The sequence below is a fragment of the Lolium rigidum genome, chromosome 2 (genome assembly GCF_022539505.1).
Source record: "Lolium rigidum isolate FL_2022 chromosome 2, APGP_CSIRO_Lrig_0.1, whole genome shotgun sequence".
In the NCBI taxonomy this organism is placed as follows: domain Eukaryota; kingdom Viridiplantae; phylum Streptophyta; class Magnoliopsida; order Poales; family Poaceae; genus Lolium; species Lolium rigidum.
This window is the reverse complement of record NC_061509.1, coordinates 41,726,250-41,749,509: the sequence shown is the minus strand read 5'-3', so window position 1 is coordinate 41,749,509 and position 23,260 is coordinate 41,726,250. Positions and strand designations below refer to the sequence as shown.

The 23,260-nt window shown below is 44.6% G+C and overlaps 1 protein-coding gene across 1 annotated transcript; it reads right to left on the bottom strand.

The window, feature by feature from the left end:
• Positions 1-3,113: 3,113 nt before the first annotated feature.
• LOC124689590 (phospholipase D delta-like) lies at positions 3,114-15,739 on the bottom strand. Its single transcript, XM_047223096.1, has 3 exons — positions 14,789-15,739; positions 13,849-13,965; positions 3,114-4,610 (listed from the first exon to the last, which is right to left on the bottom strand). Exons 1-3 carry the CDS (start codon positions 15,737-15,739, stop codon positions 3,114-3,116), a joined length of 2,565 nt encoding a protein of 854 aa, XP_047079052.1.
• Between the last annotated feature and the right edge of the window lie 7,521 nt (positions 15,740-23,260).

The following is a 23,260-nucleotide window of genomic DNA, read 5'->3' as shown; positions in this document are numbered from 1 at the left end:
TGAGAGTTAAATACATTCCGGTTAAACCGTCATGGACTAACCAGGAAATCCTCCGCGCGGCCCTATCCAGCTCCGGGTATTGGGCGAGGGCGGGGATGAAGCTCCAGCTGGCCAACTCCTCCGGGGGCTTGTTGATAAACTTGGGGAGGCCTTTGTGGACGCCCGGAACTGGGATGTTCTTCACATAGAACCATCCGGCGTTCCAGTACCGGACGGACTCGTGCGACGCGAGGGTCGGATACATCATCTGAGGGCGGATCATGAATGTCAAGCTTCCGCGGTTGACTATGACCTTGTCTTTGGTCTCCTTCTTGATGTGGTAGAAGAACTGCCAGATGCGAAGGTCGAGGCGTATGAAGTGACTGAGACACAATTAAGAACTCCTCTTTTTTTCCCTCCTCGATCGAGGTTACCAACTTTCTCCTTTCATCTGTTATTGATAAAAATGCATGTGTCGATGTACATATCGTGTCAATATATTCATGATGTTATGTAATAGTTTTTGGTAAACTTAATTATATAATGCAGATGAGCCAATACAGTAAAGTTCATCATAGTGCAACACATTGACATGCTAAGGAATCCAATTAGTTCATTATTTATTTTATTTTATATTTCCTAGACTTGAGGGAACTTGGTTACATGGATAGCGTTCATACGAGAAAATATGTTGAAAGGTAAACAACTTATGTACATTTCATTGCAAGTTACGATTTTAATTAAATGGAAGTATATTTTCTATCAAAAGATTTTGTTGTAGCAAAATATAATATAACATCTTAGCATTTAACAATATTGTTATTTATTTAATTTTGTTACATTACTTAGTTTAAGATCGCCACATAACAACCAATTGGTTCTCACCGACATTGCTGTCTTACTTGTGCACTAATGGTGTTGATTTCTGGAATATACCAATTTTCCTTACATTTTTTTCAAAAATGAATCGCTCTAAACAAAGATACTAGTCATTTGTATTACTATAAAACCGAGGAGATGTTATTGCGGAGTTGCACTTAAACATAGTGGCTCACTACTTTTTACCATGTACTCTGAGGAGTATGTTTCTTCAATATGTTTTTCCTTAATAATCACTAAATCAAAATACATGTATGTCATGTTGTAGAGATAATTAAAAATATATAATGCTTGAGTATTTTTTTTACAACCCTTAGATTCCCATAGTATTCATGTTCTCTGTTACATCAAAGCCAAATACTCATTTTTACTATGAAGTATCATAGTCCTATGATACTTCATAGTACTCCTTATTTTTTCTTCAATGATTCCTTATTACTATGAAGTATCATAGGGCTAATACAATTTTCTTTAATGACGTGAATGTAGCTTAAGTAGAGTGCTCACTCACTTAGCAAACATCTCATTTTTTCTCCTTATTTCCAGTTGTGCAATAAAATCAATATGTGCAGCACATCACTGAGTTGATTTGTTTTTTTGAGCGTGAACAGCAGGCGCTCTGCTTTTGCATTATAGTAGGGGAAAAAGCTTTACAAAATGTGGCACAAAGGTGCCAAGGTGAAAGGAAAAGAAAGACACTCTAAATGAGCCACCTAGCTACACAGCCAGACTCAACAACAACAAGTCAGCCCGGATCAAAGTCGCTACTCCAGGAGCCGTTGCCACTTTATTCTGGAAGATTCTCCTTCCTCTCTCCTTCCAGATGTGCCAAATAACATAGATTGCAATCGGTAGCTCATGTAATCTCTGATCCTTGGTGCCACTGTGTCTTGAAGACTCCCACCAAGAGCAAACCTCCGTGGCATCAACAGCCCGTTGCACCATGCCCGGCGAGTCGCCATGGAAAAGGAGCCATACCTCTCTTGCAAAAGGACATTGGAAGGCCAGGTGACATGCCGACTCCATCATGTGATCGCAAAGGCTGCACTTGTCATCATGGGGCCAGCCTCTGGCGCACAGACGGTCGGCTGTCCACAATCTATTTTGCAAAAAGAGCCAGAAGAAGAACTTCACTCCTCCTTGGACCTTGATTGACCAAACACTGTTGAGCCCCGGCATCGGCAATCTAGAGCATAATTGGATGGAATAAGCCGAGCTGTCCGAGTAGGAACCATCAGTTGTTAACTTCCAGTAGATCCTGTCTCTCTCAGCAGAAAGGGAGATGGACTGGATAAGAGACCAGAGCTGCACAAGCTGATCCATTTGCTCTTCAGAATTGATCGTCTGCAAACCCCTCATCCAACGATCATTTGCCATAGCTTCCTTCACAGTCAGGTTTTTCCTAGACGCCAACTTGAAGAGCAAAGGTGCCAAGACAGCCGGCGCTCGCCCAAATAGCCAACTGTCCGCCCAGAACTTTGTCGTTTCCCCATTCCCAATGGAGATAGTGGTGCAAGCAGCGAACAGAGCCTTGTCGGTTCGGTCACAGGGCGTTGGCGTACCCTTCCAAGGACGATCTTGTGCCTCCCAACTATACCACTCCCATCTTAATCTGAGGGCTCTACTGAAAGCTTCCAGGTCCTTTATGCCTAGACCACCATTCATCATTGGAGCACAAATGCGTTTCCAATTGACCAAACACTTGCCGCCTCGAGCCTCATCATCTGGGTTCCAAAGGAAGTTCCTGCGCAGCCTGTCAAACTTTTTTATCATCCACTTCTCAGCTGGAAAGATAGTGAGGAAGTAAGTAGCTGTGGCCGTCACCACACTGTTGACCAGAGTCAATCTCCCCTTCCGGGTCATCATTTTCCCTTTCCATCCTTTAAGCCTCCCAACAGCCCTATCAAACAAGGGTTGTACCTCGATACGCCTAGGTTTTCTCAGCCCAAGAGGCAGCCCAAGGTAATTACACGGCAGCTCTCCTTTTGTTCCTCCAAAGTCCTGGAGGATTTCATCAACATCCAAACCAGCGCCCTAAATCGGGCCTAATCGAAGTGTCGAGTGCAAACATATGTATTGGACTTACTCCCCACGATTTGTGTCACTTGCTTGCTGGTAGCATGCATCAAAAGATGCACAAACTCATCCTTCTCAATTGTTCAAGTCATAAAATTTCATTAGCCATTAATTTGTATACATGTACAGCTCAATCAAAGGGACGAGTAGGTAGTCATGTAGATGGCGGTAGAATAATGCTACATGGTGAGGTGATCGGGGAGCTTGTTGGTGGAGCCGAGGACCTTGCCGCCGACGTCGGGGAAGAACTCTTGTCCCGGCAGCGACCCGACCTTGCCGTCGGCGCTCACCTCCACCGGGTACCTCATAAGGTACCCCTGCATCTGCATCTTCTCCACCTCCTCCCCCTCGTACACGTATCTCTCCCAGTTCTGCCGCGCCACCCGGTTCACCAGCCGCACGCACTCCGGCGACTGCGGTGTCTCCATCTCCGGCAGAGCCAACCCGCCCATGTGCTCCTCCCACAGAGACATCCTGTACGCATGCACCTGCCCGTGCGGCCGCCGGCCCCCAGCGCCGGTGTGGTGCGGCTGGTGTGCGCCGACGGCGATCTCTGTGTCACGGAAGCCGGAGAGGGACCGCTGGTTGACGTTGGCGGAGCCAAGGAGCACGTATTCGTCGTCCACGATCATCCCCTTGGAGTGCACGTACACCATGAACCGCCCGTGCCTCCGCGCCAGCGCCGCTGCCGTCTCCGACGTCCATCCGTGCAACGGCGGCGGTGCCGGTTCGCGGTTGCCTAGGCAGTAGAAGCTGAGGTAGTCCTGCGGGTGCGCTCTGCCAGCGAGCCCCGCCGCGGTGACCGCCTCCTCGACCACCTCGTACATCATCCGCATCGTTTGTGCCTGCCAGAAGAGGGCCTCTTGCGCCGGCGCCGACCCCGGCGGCCCCTCCGCAGCCGGCCACATCGGCAGCACCACGTACGCAGCGAACGCCTCGCCGGCGCTGATCTTGCTCGCCACCTTCAACGCGATCTCCATCGGCACCAGGTTGCCAGCGCCCGGGTGCCGGCACGACGGTGGCCACGCGTACGACGACCCCACGAACCGCTCGGTCTCGAGATACACGAACCGGTCGGCGGCGCGGATCGCCGCAACGTACGCCGTGTGGATGCTCTGCTCCACCACCAGGCCCTTGTCACAGAGCAGGTGCCGTGCCGCCATGTCCTCCGTCTCCCAGGAACGCGGAAACCCCTTCACCGACCCGGAGTCTACCGACCGGAACACCTGCGCGTGCCAGCACCGGTGGTCATCCTCCGGCAGGACGCGCAGCGCGTCGGCGGCGGCTCCTGCGGCGGGGCTGAGGATCCAGGGGATGCGTTTCAGCTTTATCAGGGTGTCGTCCTTCCAATGATTGTGCTTGGCGGTAGCCTTCCGCCACCGCTGCTCGAAGTTCTCCAAGACATCGTACGCGGCGGCGCCGTCGATCCGACAATGCATGTCGTGCCATGGCTGCCTGGGTCCGTCGTTCGCATCGGTGTCGCCGAGGGTGGGGTTGTGGAGGTCACCGCGGAAGACGGTGTTCAGGTCGCCGAAGAGCCTGTGGGACGGGGTGTCGTAGCAGCCGGCAGCGAGGTCGAGGCCGCCTAGGAAGGCCGTGATCCGACGGGTGGCCTCGGACGCCGGCGTGTCCACGAGTATGCACTTCTGGTTGTGCGCGTATGGCGTGCCCACCACCTGCACGCTGGAGATGTCTCACTGATCAGGAATGCATATACAGTATTAATTTACAGTTTTGGTTTAAATTCTTTTTACATGAACATGGACGGCTTTATATAGTCTGACACATGATTCTATTCTTCACTGAGGTATAGTTGATCTCAGTTAGTCATGTGTCCTAAATATGACATTAAAAAGGTATAAGAACATACAAAAAGAGAAACAAAACCCGAAAAATACACGGAAGGTAGAACAGTACTATATTATATAACCCTTTTGCTAATTACAGGTTAACTGGGACTTAAGTAGTTCCAGATCAACTTGATAACCGTTAGATTAGCATCATAATTCGTGCGCGAATTACACATGCATGTGTTACATACCCTTTGCCCTAGTTGCACGTGGATTACACATGAAACCAGGTGACCGAGAATTAAGCTAATTCCAGATTGACCCGGAATTAGCTGCGTCATATAATACAGAGTAATTAACACATATAGAAAAAGGTTGAAATGAAAAGACATGATTTATCACAATTGAAAAATACAATGAAAATACAGTCGTTGACTATGCATGATACTAAATTTGTACGCAAGAAGCAAAAGTAAAATGCAACGTTGTGTTGTGGAAACAAAGCTACACCAATCAACATCTGTAGAATAATAAAAGAGACGAACAACAGCAAAGTAGAATGTATATTAATGTTACCCTATAAACCCAAAAACTTAAAACGGCAAAGTAAGGGTCCGCACAAGAGTAGGCCGGTGACCATATTTATTTTCTAAATATCAAACAAGTTTTTCATCTACTGAATTTAAATTCAAATGTTCTCTCATCGTTTTTTCTCTCCAAGTCTCAGTTGGGCTTCTCGAACTCAAAAATTAGGCACATGGGCTTGATATTTAGAGAAAAAAATCAACCATCCAAAATTATCTCTTGAAATGTTCCATATGGACATGTGGCATAGTTGATAAGACTAAAATGTACTATTACTTTTTATTAATGAAGGTTTTTCTATAATATGTACCAGTGAATAATCCTCTAGTCAGTAAAAAATCAAGTATATTCTATTTTGAGTGAGTTCCACTTTTTACCTCTAGTTATGCGTATGTGACACTAATTATCCGTCGAGTAAAATTTATGTAGATTACCTATTTTAAAAGCATTGGACCCTTGTTTTCTTATATGTGTCCATTGAGCAAGGTGTTAGGTCATGATCGGTGTCCAAATATATAAAAAATAGTGAGGAATGAAACATATGGATTAAAGATGATGGAGAGAAATGTAATTCTTTGGCTGCATGGGATATGGTGTGCATGCCAAAAAAGAAGGGTGATCTAGGTATTTTAAATCTGAAATTACAAAACCAGGGTTTACTTCTGAAGTATCTGCACAAATTTTATAACAAAACATACACACCCTGGGTCGTCAGCCTCATTTGGAATTCTTATTATATTGGAAAAGTGCCCCATGCCATGAGTCCCTGTGGTTCTTTCTGGTGGAGAGAGATTTTCAAATTGACTCCCATTTATAGAGGAATCACAAAGGTCGTAATTGGAGATGGTTCTACTACCCTATTCTGGAAAGATAATTGGGAGGATGGAATTCACTCAGATTTATATCCTAGAGCATTCTCTTTTGTCAAGAATGAAGATGTTTCAGTACAGGACTTTTTAACTGCTAACAGATTGGCTGATAATTTTTATTTGCCATTGTCCCCTCAAGCAATGGAAGAAACAAGGACACTACAAATTGATGTGACACATATTGAAATGGAAATTGGTAATAATGATAAATGGTCTTATGCCTGGGCTCTCATGTTTACTCTTCAAAGAGTTTTTACCAACACTGCTTCAGAGATTTACAGCCTCATATCACATTCTCCTGGCTATGGAAGACAAAATGTATACCTAAAATGAAGTTTTTCTGCTGGCTGATACTCACAGATAGACTCAATACTAGAAATATGCTGAGACGAAGACATTACACTCTGAATTCTGGATATGATTGCTTACTGTGTGCTTCTCCTCCCGAGGAAACAATTGAGCATTTGTTCTTTCATTGTCAATTCAGTAATGAGTGCTAGGCTGGTCCATTCTTAACATTTCATGGCAACAATCTGGGAATAGATGTCAAATTATTGAGCAAGGACGATCACAATGGGCAAGACCTATGTTCATGGAAATATTTATTATTGCAGCCTGGAACATCTGGAAGGAGAGAAACAACTTTCTGTTCAATAATGTTGCACCTCATGTGGATTCTTGGAAGAGAAGATTTAAGGTTGACCTCACTATGCTAGTTCATAGAACTAAGGAATCTATACATCCTTCTATTCATAGTTTTGTTAATAATTTGTAATCTATACCCCTGCCCCCTGTAAAATTCTCCTCACGTAAATTTCCATTCTACGCCTCAAAAGGGTGATTTAATACAAAAGCAGTAGGAGCCTTTCCTACTGTTAAAAGTTCAAAAAAGGAAGTTTGGACAGAATCGCTCATGAGGCCCTCCGATATTTACATATTTTTTCTCTCCACATCAAAGTATCGTGCCTATCCTATATAACAATAACAAGCAAAATGCTAAATTGGGTCTAAACCAAGTTTAAAGTCTCTTAAATGGGATACTTTGGCAGAAGTTGCACTAAATGAGATAATATGTGTCACAAAAGCAAAACTACAGAGTAAAAAGTGGAATTCACTGTTCTAATTTTGTTACATCATGCAAGAAACTATGTGGATAATAGGATCCATTGAATGATTTCATGGCGAATGAGGGAGCTGCTGAGGGGGTCCCATCCTGCAGTGAAGGATTTATGATTGACCTTGAGTGATGTTAAAAGATCAAAATAAGTAATAGATTAGGCCGGGGAGGTGAATATCCAGTATTATTTGGGCCAAAAGGTCTGCCGGAACCAACCAAAGGTTGGGTGGTTAGGAGGCTGGTTGTACCCCAGTCCACCAGAGTTTAAACTCCAGGTTTGACATCTGTGTGTCTCATAAAGACGGAATATTCATTCAGTGGGAGGAGACGTTCCCGTCGATAGCGAGGCGCATGTGGTGAGTTCGTCAACTACAAGATCCAATCCACCGGCTCAGTCTTCGGAGGTGCTCATAGGGGTAGAGTGTACCGACGGTGTACGTGTGTGCGTTTATAGGGGTGAGTGTATGTGTGTGTATGTGAGCATCATAGCTAGTGTAATGATGCTAACCAAATTGATCTGATGTTAATTGAAGTGGGCCACACACCTAATGGACAGTTGTGAATCATGAACGCATTGAACATGTTAATCTCACCTATATGCATACATGGAGTTTCAGAAATATTGAGGCGTTATTCAATATTATGATTAATAGTTAAAGAACATGATGTCAATATTATGATTTATAGTTAATGAACATCATATCTCTTGGGTCTTGGCAGTTGCTACTATTGACGCTACGAAGCCATGTACACTTTTTTAGTACCACTTCAGCTATTTTTTAAATCCACTTTTATATAATTTTTAAAATATATAAACCATGTAGAATTTTCCATTTATTTACAACTAACATAACAATCATATTTTCTAGAAACATCTAATAATCCCTTCAATACAAATTAATTGACTCGGCTTTGCCTAGATATGGATGAATCTAGATGCATTTGTTAACCAAATATATATGCATCTAGATAAAGTTGAATCGATTAATATGAATCAGAGGGAGTAACATATTTGGTTCGGGACATTAGAGGATGCTACAAAAGAGGAGAGCATATACACAATAATTTAAATTAATATCCAGTGATAAAATTTGTTTTACTTTGGTGAGATTCAAGTGGGCGTGATGGAGTGAAAGGTTTTTAAGATGCAGTTAAATGAGAAACAGTCAATGTAACTTGTGTTGTAAAATGTTATTAAACTTTCGTATAAAAATGTATTGTCAACACCGACCTTCAAACATGTGTCCCAAATAAATTTTTATTTTAATACACTAGTGGAAAATAGGGCTTTCGTGGGAGCCTTTTGTCGCGGGCGTGCCTGAACCCGCGACAAATGGCCTGGCCACGTCGCCCCGAAACCAAAGGTTCATTAGCTTTTTCTGATCAATATTCATATATAAAACATTTGTATTTGAGTTACCATTCAAAAGTTATTGAAATAATAGTTTTATTAATTTAAAATAGAAAAAAGAAAAGGGGTGAAGAGGGTGAGATGAGCTGATCCGTGGCACAGACCATCCAACGGCTCTAGGCCGTTGGATTCAAACGGCCGGAGCCGTTGGATGGGCTGTGCCACGGATCAGCTCCTACCCCTTGTCGCGGGTCGAGCCACGACCCGCGATAAAGGACCCCTTTTATCGCGGGTGGTGGCACGACCCGCGATAAAGGGGGCCTTTATCACGGGTCGTGCCACCACCCGCGACAAAAGGGGTTAGGTATAAATACCTAACCCCGCGGGCGGAGCCCCCACCCGCGACACCCGGAGGCCATTTCCCTTAGCGAAATTGCGCCGCCAGGCTGCCCAATTTCACCGCCGCCGCCGGCCATCTTCCTCGCCTCCGGCCGCCGCCTCTTCGCCGCGCGCCTCCGCGGTAGTCCTCTGCACGCCGCCGTCGCGCGCCTCCCTCTGCCGCGCGCCTCCGCGGTAGCCCTCGGCCGCGCCACCTCCCTCTGCCGCGCGCGCCGCCTCCCTCGGCCGCGCCGTCCTCGATCCGCCGCGCCGCCGCGCCGCCTCCCTCGGCCGCGCCACCTCCCTCTGCCGCGCGTGCCGCCCTCGGCCGCGCCGCTGCCCGGCCATCTGCGAGGTAGCCGCCGCCGGGCTCCCCTGGCCATTTTTTTTTTACTTTTTTGTAATATTGTTAGTTAATTAAGTTAGCTAGTTTAAATTTAGTATATGTATAGTTAGTTATTTTAAATTTTGTATTAGTTTTTTGTAAGTTTTCTATGTATTAGTTAAAATTTGTATTAGTAAATTGCTAGTTTAAATTTAGTATTAGTTAGTTAGTATAAATTTTGTTGTATAAATTTTGTTGTATAAATTTTGTGGTTAGATAATTAATAGTTTAATTTTTTTGTAAGTATTTTAGTATATAGACATTTTAGTATGTTAGTTTAAATTTTGTTGTACAAATTTTGTAGTTAGATAATTAGTTAGTTCAAATTTTGTTGTAATTAGTTAGTTTAATTTTTTTGTAAAAAATTTGTAGTTTAAATTTTGTTGTAACCGCCGACATCCCTCTCGCAAACACCCGCCGAGACCCCTCTCGCAAACAACCGACGTCAACTCCCTCCCCCCTGGAAAAAACCCGTCGCCGACACCCTCCCCCTCTCGCAAACACGCGCCGGCCCTTTCCCTCTCGCAAACACGCGCCGACACCCCTCTCCCTCTCGCAAACACGCACACTCTCCCTCTCGCAAACACGCGCCGACACCCCTCTCCCTCTCGCAAACACGCGCACTCTCCCTCTCGCAAACACGCGCCGACACCCCTCTCCCTCTCGCAAACACGCGCCGCCGAGACCCTCTCCCTCTCGCAAACACGCGTCGCCGACACCCTCTCCCTCTCGCAAACACGTGAGCATTGTCGAGATCCTCTACCCGACGCGCCCTCTTCTCCCTGCTCCACGCCGAGACTTCCCCTCCTTGAGCCTACCCCATCTCTGGTTAGGGTTAGGGTTTGCTTAGTGTTTGATTAGGGTTAGGGTTAGAACATGTACTTATCGATTTAATTTTTTGCAGAAACAATGGATCGATTCGAACGGGACTTGGAACAGGAAGACATTTTCGAGAACATAATCCGCGATGGTGATGGAGAAGCCGGCGGCTCCGGTGATGGAGAAGCCGATGGCTCCGGTGATCATGGAGAAGCCGGCGGCTCCGGTGATGGAGAAGCCGACGGCTCCGGTGATGGAGAAGCCGACGGCTCCGGTAATGACGAGGTATACGATCAGTTGAGGCATTAATGGAATTCTATATGTACATATGTATATAAATTAACTGATTTTTATTCTCTTAGGCCTCCGAAGATAAGTTGGACAAACGAGGCCCGGCAAAGAGACTGGGCAAAAAAGACCACTTCAACATTGAAGCTATATCACCGTAAGGCCAACCTGTGGCACCCGCGAGTGTCAGAGTGACATTTAAGAATCAGTGCGGAGTTGTGGTTAGAGATCATATCCCGATCACTGTTAGAGAATGGAACAAGACCAAGAATGTGTCCGAAGATCAGGTTGCCGATAGGTACAAGAACACACTTTTTGACGACCTCATGTCACATTTCACTTTGCCAAATTTGGGATCGGACTCTGAGAATGCCAAGCAGAGGGCGCTAGTGAAGAAATGGGCTCTTAAGAAGATGGGGGAACTTTTCCGAGCGTATAAGAACCGGTTATGGAAAGCTTATAAGGCCGAGAAGAAGCCTCCAGTATTCGAAAACTACCTAGCGAAGCAGGAGCATAATTGGGAAGATTTTGTGAAGTACAAAGAATCAGAGGAGGCTGTGAACCTGTCCAAGAAAAACAAGAAGAATGCAAGCGAGAAGAAATATCACCATCATACGGGGCGAGGGGGCTACGAAGTAGCCATGCCTAAGTGGGATGCACAAGAGGCTGAGATGGAGCGGAAGGGGATCACTCCAGAACCCACGCGAGAAGGATGGGACATTAGGGCTCGAAATTGGTTCCTCGCGCATGGCTGTGAGTATGATATGAAGACAGGGAACATTGTTGAAAGTGACAGCAGGGTTAGGGTACCCAGGGAAGAATGGATTAAAGTGACGACAGAAATAAAGGCGGGAAAACTAAAGTTTTCTCCCGATAGAGAGAAAGACTTGCTGACGCTTGTCCTCGGTAATCCTGAGAAGGGAGGACGAACAAGAGGCTTCGGCCCTAGTGTTCCGTGGTCGCTTGGGTTTCCGGCCGACGCGGAGACTTATAGAAGCCGAGCGAGAGCTAAAAAACGCGAGCTGGAGGTGCAGAATGACCGAATGCAGCAGATGTTGCACTACCCACTGCTGATATAGCTCCTAAATTTGTCTACGGGGGGAATTGATGTATGCAGCAGATGTTGCACTACCCACTGCTGATATAGCTCCTAAATTTGTCTACGGGGCCGACTTGGTCAGCACAGAGCAGCTGCATAAACTGCCAACACATATGCGGAATTTGCATCAGTGGTACCTTGATGCATGCAAGGAGAACATAATGTACATCGTGGCGACTATACCATGGGAATATTACTACCGAAAGGAGGAGATCCATATTGAGATGAATGAACTCTGGCAGTTATTCAATTTAGAAGCCCTCGACAAATCTCTCATGAGTTGCTATTGCTTGTAAGTTTTTAACTACATATAAGTTCATTTTCATTCAGTTCATGTTCGTTCTCATTGCATATACTCATTATATCTTATGTGTTCTCTATTATGCGGACCGAAGATCAGTGAATGCAAAAGTAATAATATTATCAATATTGGGTTTATGGACCCAGATAAAATACATGTTGAAACGGTAAAGCATAACCGCGAAGATACGGGGGAAACCTACTAAGGTTTTTGGGGGAGCAATATTTCTGTGATTCAATATTGTTTCCTTACAACTACGAGTGAGAGTCTTAATGATCTTTTATGCACATCCAATTTTTCTTACTCGATGTTAAGTGTAATTCCTGACGTATATAACATGTGCAGCTTCCACTGGATTCTACTAGACATTCAACCTGATAAGGGAATAGTTGAAGTAAGAGACCCACTGAGTAGAGGCGTGGACGGGTTCAGCGACTTGCAGAAGTTGCTCCAAGTGTAATTTCCTTCATCGCCGCGCTATATCTTTCGTGAGATATCAAGTAATTATCCACTCATTCAATCATTCTTTTGCCTGGCAGGGCTTGGACAGCTTTCAAGAACCATCATAAGCAGAGTACTTGGGCAGAGAAGCTAACATTTACTCATGTACCGTGCCCTCAGCAGCCACAAGGGACGAATCTATGTGGATACTACGTTTGCGAGTCCATTCGCATGTTAACCACTGAGAGGCAGAACAACAATAAATTCAACGTAAGCAATAACACTCACAACTTTATTTATTATCGTCAATATTTCGTTATCAAGATTGATATAGTCATACTCATCTCATTTTCGTATATAGGTCGACTACATGCGGGACAGACTCCAACCAAAGGAACACCTACTAGGAATTGCGGAGGAACTGGCGGGACTTTTGGTTAGAGAAGTACTAAACAACAAAGGCTTGTTTAGTCCAAATAGATGCTCTACCTCCAAATAGACGGTCGTTAGTACCGCTTGTCGATCGTGAGCTAAATGTATATATATATATGTAAGGGGAATATACATGTAAGGGGAATCGACTTTTGCTTCCAATATTTGTTTGATCGATCTATATATATAATGAATGAACGTGTACCACTTCTAGTAGCGTACAAATATATCCAACTTTTATTTTCGAATGAAAAAAATGAAATAACAGGCGGTCGGTGGCGGCGGGGGGGGGGGGGTGCTGCACCTCTCAAACCCTAAAGCAGCAGCGTTGTGCTCCCGCCACGTAGAGGGCCTTTTGTCGCGGGTGGTAATACCACCCGCGACAAAAGGGCCTGTCCCCTGCGCGCCCCGCGGCTGCCACGTGGTGGACCTTATGTCGCGGGACAAAAGGGGGACCTTTTGTCGCGCCTCCCTTGTCGCGGCTTGCCGCCCGCGACAAAAGGGTCATACGACCCGCGACATTAGGCCTGTTTTCCACTAGTGATATATTCTACCAAAAATATTACTATATTATAATTATTTAAGTGTAATAGAAATTTTAGTGGTGATTGAGTTTTATAAGTCGTAATTGCATCAGCATAAATCAATTTTCCTTTTCCCCTAGTGACCAGACACACAAACATATCCCAAACTAATAAAGTAAAATCCTGAGGACCGGCTCTCATCAAGATGGGACACATTAACCCAAGTTCTCTCCACTAATCTTTTCACCCCAATGTGTCTTCTTCCTTCATCCCACTATCAATGGAGAGAGAAGATAGGGACAGAGAAAGAAAGATGAAGCCCATGGGATTGACACTGATAGAAAAAAAGGATGATGAAAACATATCTGGATATGTCATGAGGCATTTGTTGAGGTGGGATCATGTTGGATTTACCGCTTAAAAAATATTGTTATGTGTATTTACCATAATTGATGTCACAACAAATTATTATGTGGTTGGTAATAAAATAAAATAATATTATGAGCATAAGAGAGCAAATGGTTTCTTAACTTGCCTTCTGCTTGGCCATGTTGAGCTTGCCTTTAGGGTAGCGATGTGAGAGAACGCAAATCACCGAAGAGTGCTTGAAGAACTTCTTCGTGTCTTCGCCACTAGTTTGCATCCCACCTCCCTGTATAACATGAATACATCAAAAACACACAACATACACATACTCCGTCATATTGATGTGCATGACAAGCTCAAATCCAAGTGTTTGAGCTATCACACTAAGGGTATCTTTCGGTTGAAGAATTCCCTTTAGCATTTGAGAATTTTGGTCAATACGTAGGTAATTTCAAGATCGTATTCAAGAGGTCATGCACTATTCAATTGTACTTTCATGTGTTATGTCCAAACTTCAATTCATACCATTTTTGCAGGTGGTTTCGTGTTAATTTCTTTATAATTACATTTGTATTATTTAAAATAGACCTGAAATGCTCACACAAGGTATTGTTGTTTACGTGTATTGAACTGATTTTATGGAGCTATATCTACAATCAACACAAGTAGTTCCATACAAGCTATAGTAATTGTGGTCTCAATATATGGAACCGAATCCTCCAACGTGTGGAAGAGGGAACAAGGGAAGTTAGGGTACTGTAGCTTACCTAATAACTTTGCTTGTGTGAGTTAGAGGATCCGGTTCCCCCCAATATATTGTGTGGGAAACTGTTCGGACACTACTGAAATTAATGACCGGTAATTTCAGAAATTAAGATATTCAGTTTGGCAAATGTCTGAAAATTCCACTTGAATTCTACTTACATCCACTACTAGATTTGGGTAAATTGGGCAAAGGTTTGAATTGCGATTGAAGTAGCTCCAGTTCATGATGTGTCACTGAGATAATCTGACGGAGATCAAACTTCTTGGTACTACATGAGATGAGCGAAATCTTACGAAATATCATTGGAAACAAGAATTACGTGTGAGAGGATGAGGATATATACCGTGCTTAGGAAGAAGCTGTGATGTTCAGAAACGAGGAGGCAGACGCGAACGCCCTCCTGCGACTTGTACTTGAGGAGCTCTCCCAGCGTCATGGTCTCCACCGCCACGCCGGCCAGCGCCCTGACCTCGGCCGCCTTCTCCGCCATGGCCGGCGACATGTCCTCCCGCAGAAGCCTGACCTTGGCGCCCACAGCCCACCCTGCGACGTACACCAGCTTCTGAGCCCCCAGCACCGCCATGCACACGTCCTCCCAGCACCGCGCACGCTCGAACGAGGACGGCACATCGACGGCTGACACGTGCGCATCCTGGTACAGCTTCACCTCGCAGCCGCGCCGCTCCGGGAAGTACGCGGGCACGCCGTGGTGCCGACGACGGGAGTACAAGGGAAACGCTGGGGTGAAGGCGGCGGAGACGCGGATGGCGGATCCGGGCTTGGGCGGGCCGCGGCCGTCGGGGCGGAGCAGCTGGAGCCACTCGCCGACGATGGGCTGGCCGTGGAGGAGGGCGGCGGCGGGGATGTGGGCGGCGCCCATGAGGTCGGAGCCGAAGGGGTCGGAGTCCCGGACCTGGAACACGAGCCGCGAGGCGACGTGCGCGAGCGCGATGCGGACGCGCGCCGACCAGTCGGGCGCCTCGGAGTTGCGGAAGACGTGGGTGCGGGCGAGCGTGGTGTGCGGCGGCGACAGCGCGACGACGGCGTATGGGTCGGAGGTGGGGAGGATGCGGTGGCCGTGCGGCTGGCGGCGGTGGAGCGGGCTGTCGGCGTCGGTCTCGGCGTCGCCGGCAGGGACGGAGCGGGTGGCGAGGCTGCGGCGGATGCAGAGGCGGCGGAGGAGCGTGGAGAGGACGTCCATGTTGGGGAGGCCTCGCGCCTCGTGGATGGTCAGGTCCAGGTCGCCGTGAAGGAGGACGAGAGGCTCGTCGTCGTCGGCGAGCGTGGACGACATGGCCGGCCGGCGCGCGCGCGGACGTCTGCGTCCGATTGTCCGGCGTCCGGGCCGCTCGGTTAGGCTCATCAGGGTGCTTTATGAGCCAGGCAGGGATCAAGGGAGGAGTCAACAGTTGTTACGCCTCACTGACAGGTGGACCAGCGACAGAGTTTGCCGTGTGGGCCAGCGAGGTTGATTAGGCCCACACGTACACATGCATATACGTGATGTGTGTGCAGAGGCGGGAATGCGATTCTTGGCTTGAACTAAGGTTGATGCTCATGTACTCCACCTCCACGTCCCCACTGACCAACCATGGGAATCGGTAATAAGGCCATCTTTATCAGGTTTTATCCATTTCACCACACAAATATACTCCCTCCAACTCATATTACGTAGAACTAATACATACTAGTATATATCTAGATATATTTTAATTAAAGATATATTAATTTTAATGGTAAGTAATATGGATTGGAGGAGTATCTATTTTTATCTGATGCCAGAGCCTCTCTTCTTTAGAGAAGATGTTTTTGATACTCCCTCCCCGCACTAATGTAAGATATTTTAGATACTTTTGAAATAGATTAGATACACACTAAAAGAAATGCACTTACACATTAAAAGTAGACTAGATACACACAAAAGTGAGTGAATCTACAAAAGAGCTAAAACGTCTTACATTTCTAGATAGTATCTGTTTTTGTCTATTTAGGTTGATGTACAGATCGGACCGTCATACACGGTTGAAATAAGTTGTCGCTACATAAGAGTGGGCGATAAGCCCAAACAAAGCACACGGTTCCTAAAATCGTGTGCGATCAGACATGCATACATGCATTATGACATACATTCGATTGCTAGCTATACAATGAATCATTCTTGGTTACATCTTTGCCTTGTAGGCAGGTTTCATTGAAAAGATCTGCCAAAAGTCTACCTAATACCCTGGTTTGTAGCCTTTGTTGAACCTTATCCGCGGTTTTCGTGCTTGTTCGTTACTTGGGAGGTGATCCTGCTGTTCTATACTAGCAGATGCACCATGTCACACACCTTCTCTCTTGGTTACGTCTTTGTCTATGCGATCTTAGCATATCCTCAGATCACGACATAAGATCGGTAATCAAGTCTTCTTATGTGGTGTTCCCAGAATTCTATCCCTATTATAAAATATCAACGTGGAGTTAAATATGTGAAACATGTAGCAAAAATAGTTCTAACGTAAACAAGATTTGTACATCTAGACTAGCTAGAGATACACATCAAGTCAATATAACACATCATGTCAATATAACACAATATTAGTACATCTGCAGTAAACATTAGCCAGAGAGATAACCAATATGTGCCAATATAACACAATATTGTACTACCTCTAATCTAATATTGAACTACTTACATGTGTGTCATGGGTACGCTAACTAGGTATACCACGGTACGATCTCATTCCCGATAAGCCCTGGTGGCTCATAGATGTTGATGAGGACTATGGCATGTCGGACGGCCCAGTTACTGGAGGAATCAAGATGGAAGAGTCCTATCGGATCTGAGTGACCAGATCCGTACTGACCTTGGAACACACTTCTCCTTAAGTAAACTTTGTTTCATCCCTGTATTTTAACTCGTGTTATATGTAGACCTTGAGTGTATCTGCATATAATATATGGATATGTAGTAACTTTATTTTTAATAATTAAATAATATATTTTAGAGTCATTACTAGAAATCACATGTTAAAAATATCCACATATAATATATTTGGTCGTATCCCCACATTTGTAGTAGTGGTTCTTTATCGCGGGGGCTTGAGAAAAGCTACAAATTGTTTGTGAGACCAAAAATCCCAACATTGATCACAAGAGACTTCAAAAAACCATTTTGAGAAAGGTTAAATATAACATGCAGTGCAACTGCCTCATTCACTTTAATTATCGATTTGCATCATCGTGAGATCACCACCGCCGAAGCCCGCAACCCATCCAATAATCGAAAGGAAGGCCGCACGACATTGAGATTGAGTAGTGGATGGTGTATAGTCCTAGTGAAACGACTTGCCAGTGGTTGGTCACACCAGCTAGTGAGATGCGCCTGACAAGTCAGCACAATGATGTTTGCATTTGTTGGTGTAGAACCCAATGTAAACATCACTAATATATATATATCCCTCCTCTACCGCGGCATTCCAATTTTCCGTTCATGCATTCTTCCATGATGCATACATGTTAGCACCCTTGTTAGTCGTCGTGATAGGTTGATCGATTGGGATGAAAACTGGTACATTTAGAATACGATGTTGAAAAATTCGGTCGGGATATGACATATGTTCTTGTAGTGCCTTAGGAGGGATGTGTGTCAAACAATTAATCCATGGATTTGGTAAGAACTTATTTTATACCTGATGAAAAAAGTTGCCTCTATTTATTTTCGTATCTCATTTGGACACCCATTGATGAAGTTTACATAACTATTTTTTAAGATGAATTTGTTTTTTTACAGAGCAATGAAGTTTATATAGATGAAAATGATCCGTAGGCCGTAGCTGTCCATCAAATAGGCCCAAACCTAACATACCTAGTGTTTGGCTAGAACCTGGTTGCCATACAATACTTATCTCATGGGAGGTCCGGTGAGAGCTCCTGGACAAGACCTGGCCCAGTAATGCATGTCTCCTTTATGGGGTAGGACTACATAAAGACCGACCTTTGAGAAGGTCCAATCCCGCGCGGGTTCGCTCTAGTCTTGACGCGTGGCAGGTTCACAGCGCGTTCGTTCCGCCTCCGCACGATGGCACGAGTACATCGGCCGCCCGCTTACGTACGTTGCTTCGTGCGAGTACCTCGGCCGCCCGCGTAGCACATGCCTCGGCGAGAGTACGTCTGCGCGGCCGCACGAGTACGACCCCGCATCCTCGCGTAGTCGCGTACGCCTCCGCGCCCACTTGATTTATTCATGCCTCCGCGCCGTATGGAATTAGCTAACATATAGTCGTATGTCATATCTATTACTGATGACCCACTAGTCTCTACTGTATGGTTCTTTTGTTACACGAGAAGTACGTTCAATATATTTCGTATACATACGGCACTTCTACATGCGGTTACCGGAAATATAAGTACAATTACATACAACATAGGAGTATAATTACGTATAATACACGCGTACGGTTGTGTCAACACATGAGTAAAGTTGCGTATAACACACGAGTACACTTGAATACACGAGCGAGTACAAATACAATCACGCACACGAGCAGGTACAGTTACGCATACGAGCAGGTACAGTCACGCACAACACACGAGTACAGTTGAACACACGAGCGAGTACAAGTACAGTCACACAGACGAGCAGGTACAAATGCGCATACGAGCAGGTACAGTCGTGAACACAAGCAAGTACATGTACAGACGTACAGTGCACACACGAGCAGGTACAGTCGCGCGTAAGTACAGGTACAGTCCCGCACACGGGCGAGTACAGTTAGCGAGTAAAGGGAAAAACTGCACCAAACACACTAAAAACAGAAGTACTTTTCAGTTGAAACACGGGTACAGTTAGGTACACACCACATGTACAATCATACTACTATTGGAAGTACGAAAAAAAAGTATCTCCAGACCTATCAACATGGGATCTAGTTTCGAAGATCTCGACGCGAGGATCTCAAAAGTGAAAACGGTTCGCAATTTGGACTTACGGTTCTCAAGATATTTCATTTTGAAAAAACGAATCTAGAAGAAAAAAGGAAAAACTGACACAACCCAGTCTTCTCTCTCCTCCCCCATCCCCACCTTGCTTCCCCTTGCGACACGTGGCGAGCAGGGAGACCACTTCCTAGGGATTTTCGCAGCACCACAGCGCGCCACTTGTCGCGTGCGGAGCGAATTGCCTTCCCTTCGCGAAGGTCGGCCTTTTTCTAGAGTTTTCCCTCCTTTATGTTAAGCTCTTTTTTTACGTAGTACTATTTGCCTATGTCGAGCTGAATGTAGTGAGAGATCACAAACCAAAAAAATCAAAAAAAACTTGTGCATCATCGATTTCCCTTTAAAAAGAAAAGGAGAAACTGGTGCTTTCTCAATTCCATATGCCATGACGGAATGAGAGTGGGTGTGTGTCAGCGTAGTACGATGCCTCACAGGGTTTAAGTTGGGGCTGATTTCATGCCGGGATGGATGGCATAATTATGCGTCAGCGATGACGACTGGACTAGCTAGCTAGTTTTCTCTCGATCGGCCTTACTGAATCGATCGCATTCCAGGTGGAGTGAGCAGAGCAAGCTTTGATGGAAGAGTGACCTCCCCTGGACGATTCGTAGTCACTGAGAACTGCCGCCACCAGATACGCACTTCAGAACGAGCCCTGCATGCAGAGTTGCAGACGCGTACGGGCGCCACGTCGGCATGCACTCGCTCTCTTCTTTTCCATGTCAAAGGAATGGACGAGTAGACTCAAACTAGTAGCTCCTCTAGCTGTAAACTGCAAATAGAGGCCAAGCTCAGAGAAGTCCTTCATTCTTAAAATTTCTAAATCATATCGGACATGATTTAAAAAAGTCCCGGAGGTAGTGAGTGATGTATACTATAAGGAAGCATGTAAAAACGACTTCACATTTTAGGCTACATAAAATCGAAGTGATAAAAGTGAAAACCTAAGTATATATAGTGAATATTTAAATAAAAAAAGAGCCTGGAAACCGTTTGTCCGCACTCCTCCTCAGCCCCGGTTTTATAAGGGCTACCCATATATATTTTACATTTTGTCGGCTATCAATTTGGTTAATTAAAATTTAAGTTATTTGTTATATTATTTATACTATTTATTTTAAAAAATTGAATGCAATGGTATATTTTTTCTGATGTACTATTACTCATACATTATTTATCAAACTAGTGCGAACTTTGCTTAAAATACATTTAGGGGTTACAAACTCAGGCTGTTGGAGCACATGAGATTAAAATACCTCAAAAACATGTTTTGCAACAAAAAAAAACCTAGACAAATTAATGTAAGAAAACCTTTTTTTTTCTCACCCAATCCACTTATTAATGTACATTTTTCGAGATGATGTGAGTATAAAGAAGAAACAATACTAGGTATTTAATTTCCTTGGTGAAGTCGATATGAAGGGGGAAATGTAGGAACAGATTCACATCGATGAAGAGGAAGCACTTTTCCCAAAAAAAATATCAGGAACGCTAAAAGAGACTTCTGTTTTGGAACGCATATGCATTTATATTTTCAGCAAGTAGTTAAATAAGCAATGTAATGTATATTGGTAACAAGTTATTCAGGCACCGTGGTCCAATTTGAGGGCTACATATAAACGAATTTAACATTTGATCGAATGGGACGTAAGAGTACTCGAAGAATAATATATGCCTAGTGTCGTGAAAAGTATGATAACAAATTACACGGCGAAGACTGTCCAAATCCACGACGAACTAATACACTGAACATAGAGAGTATCTACGGCTGCCAATAGGATATGCCTTGTCCAATGACCGTACAAACCTTTGGCATAAACCCTAATTAGCATATTAATTAAGCGGCGGGCCTAAGTACCGCCGATCGCTCGTTAGTCCAGGTCAATGATATATAAACTTGTAGCAACTGGCAAGTAGTTGCGGTGCAGTCTTTATCCAGTGTTGGCTGCCGCTGGAATCGTCTTGCCTCGTTCCGACACATCTTCTTGAATGGATTAATCTAAAGAGTAGTGTACCGGTGAGGAAAGCATATCCTGTGCTAGAGCTAATCCGGTCCATGTGTATGTGACGCGGCAAATCGACAACGGCTACCAAGTCACGCACGCATGCGCGTCGCCACGTCTCAGCTCCGCCAGTTCCAATGTCTCGCCAAAAGTCAAACTCTAGCAGCTAGTATCTAAAATGGCAAAGTACTATACAGGGAGTAGCCTAAAATGGCAACAGCGGGATGCTCTTGTTTTTCAATGTCTTCCTTCGTTTGTTTAGGATATCCCATTGGCCCATTATGGATTAGTTAAGCTTATCATGCTGTGAGCGGCATCTAGGTTCAAAATTTGATGTCAGTACCGTGGAAGAGTGATCAGGACAAAGCTACATAATGTAGCCAGGATTGAACTACTATGTGTCTAGATTGGATGAACATAGTGGGAGTAAGTGTTTGGGGATGAAACTAGCTGGCTTTGCAGGGAGATAGGCGAAATGGGTCCTGATGGCATAGTTCGATTTACAGTGAGATGCGCAATGGCTCTCGAGCATCGGGCAGAGCCATAACATGGACATAAGATAAGGGCTAGGGTTTGACGGAAGTACGTGCCTTTGTCTATTTAGGGTGGGTGTTATTGTCATTTACCTTTTTAAAATAGTATTCATGCTCTGTAGTGGACTGTGCGTGGCTTTGTGAGGAGAAATGCGATATGGTTGCCGAGAGTATCATATATGATGAAAGTAGTTCTATTTACATTAAGAGACAAAATGGCTCCCAAGCATCGGGAAGAGCCATAACATGGGCATACATATGAGGGATTAGGGTTTGACGACATTACAAGATTTTGTCTATTTACGGTGGGTGCTTTTGTCGTTTATCTTTTCTACAAAGTATTGCTCTATAGTGGAGTGTGGGGGATGTGTGTGATGACTTTACCGCCTTTCACTTAGCTAGGGCAATGAGGAGGCTCAGTTGTGCTTTCAGGGAAGAATACTACATAATACTTACATGAACCAACATTATTTGTGTGGTGTGGTGGGGGAGGTGCGATTTATCTAAACTTCTTTCAAATGAAAGCTACATTTGTTCTTTTACATAAAACATAAATCACTCTCCACGAAGTTCTACAAGCACAGAAAGAACTCACACGCTTTGATTTTTATCGAGTAATATTTGTATTAGTGTTGTCAACATTTAAAAATTTATGTTTTGCACCCCGCGGCACATGGTCACACGTGCCTTACAAATCATGGATTTACGAGGCTCAACATAATTGGTATCACTAAAGTAAGTTCGTGTTCTAGTTTAGTACATATTGTACTCTCTGCGTCTCATGAAACTTAGTATCTATATACATCCAAATTTCATGAGACGGAGGGAGTACAACAATCATTGGACTTGACTTTCTGTTTGAGTAAGGAAAGCACCTAGAGCAAAAAATCCGAGAAAACAAATTAATTGCTTATGTGTATATTTAGGATATCGAGTTGTCCCATTGATTACTTTAGCTTATCATGATGTGAAGGGTATCTGGATTCAAGATGTTTACGCTATTATTTCACCTCGCACATAAGCCATCTTAGGACCATATTCACATTTCAGTGCGGCGCCAAAGGGCTAGAGACAAAGCTAAAAAAAAGGGATACACTACCATAGTCGATGCCATGTGGGCCACATCTTCTAGGTTCCACCACAAGAATCCGGTGATCAATTCGATTACTACCCCCTAGATGTTGAGAAGTCCATAGAGTTGTGTCTTTGTGGAGTAAGTCAATTTATTTGCACATTAATAATTTTTTAGCATAAAGATCAAGATATTATTGATTTTTTTAGCTTTGTAAATTGTTAGCCAAG

Excerpts from the sequence above, each read along its gene's own strand:
- LOC124689590 (XM_047223096.1), bottom strand. The coding sequence starts at position 15,739 with ATGTCGTCCACGCTCGCCGACGACGACGAGCCTCTCGTCCTCCTTCAC. Across the intron at positions 13,966-14,788 it reads ACAGCTTCTTCCTAAGCACG|GGAGGTGGGATGCAAACTAG; the intron begins GTATATATCCTC and ends CATGTTATACAG. Across the intron at positions 4,611-13,848 it reads TCAACATGGCCAAGCAGAAG|GTGGTGGGCACGCCATACGC; the intron begins GCAAGTTAAGAA and ends TCCAGCGTGCAG.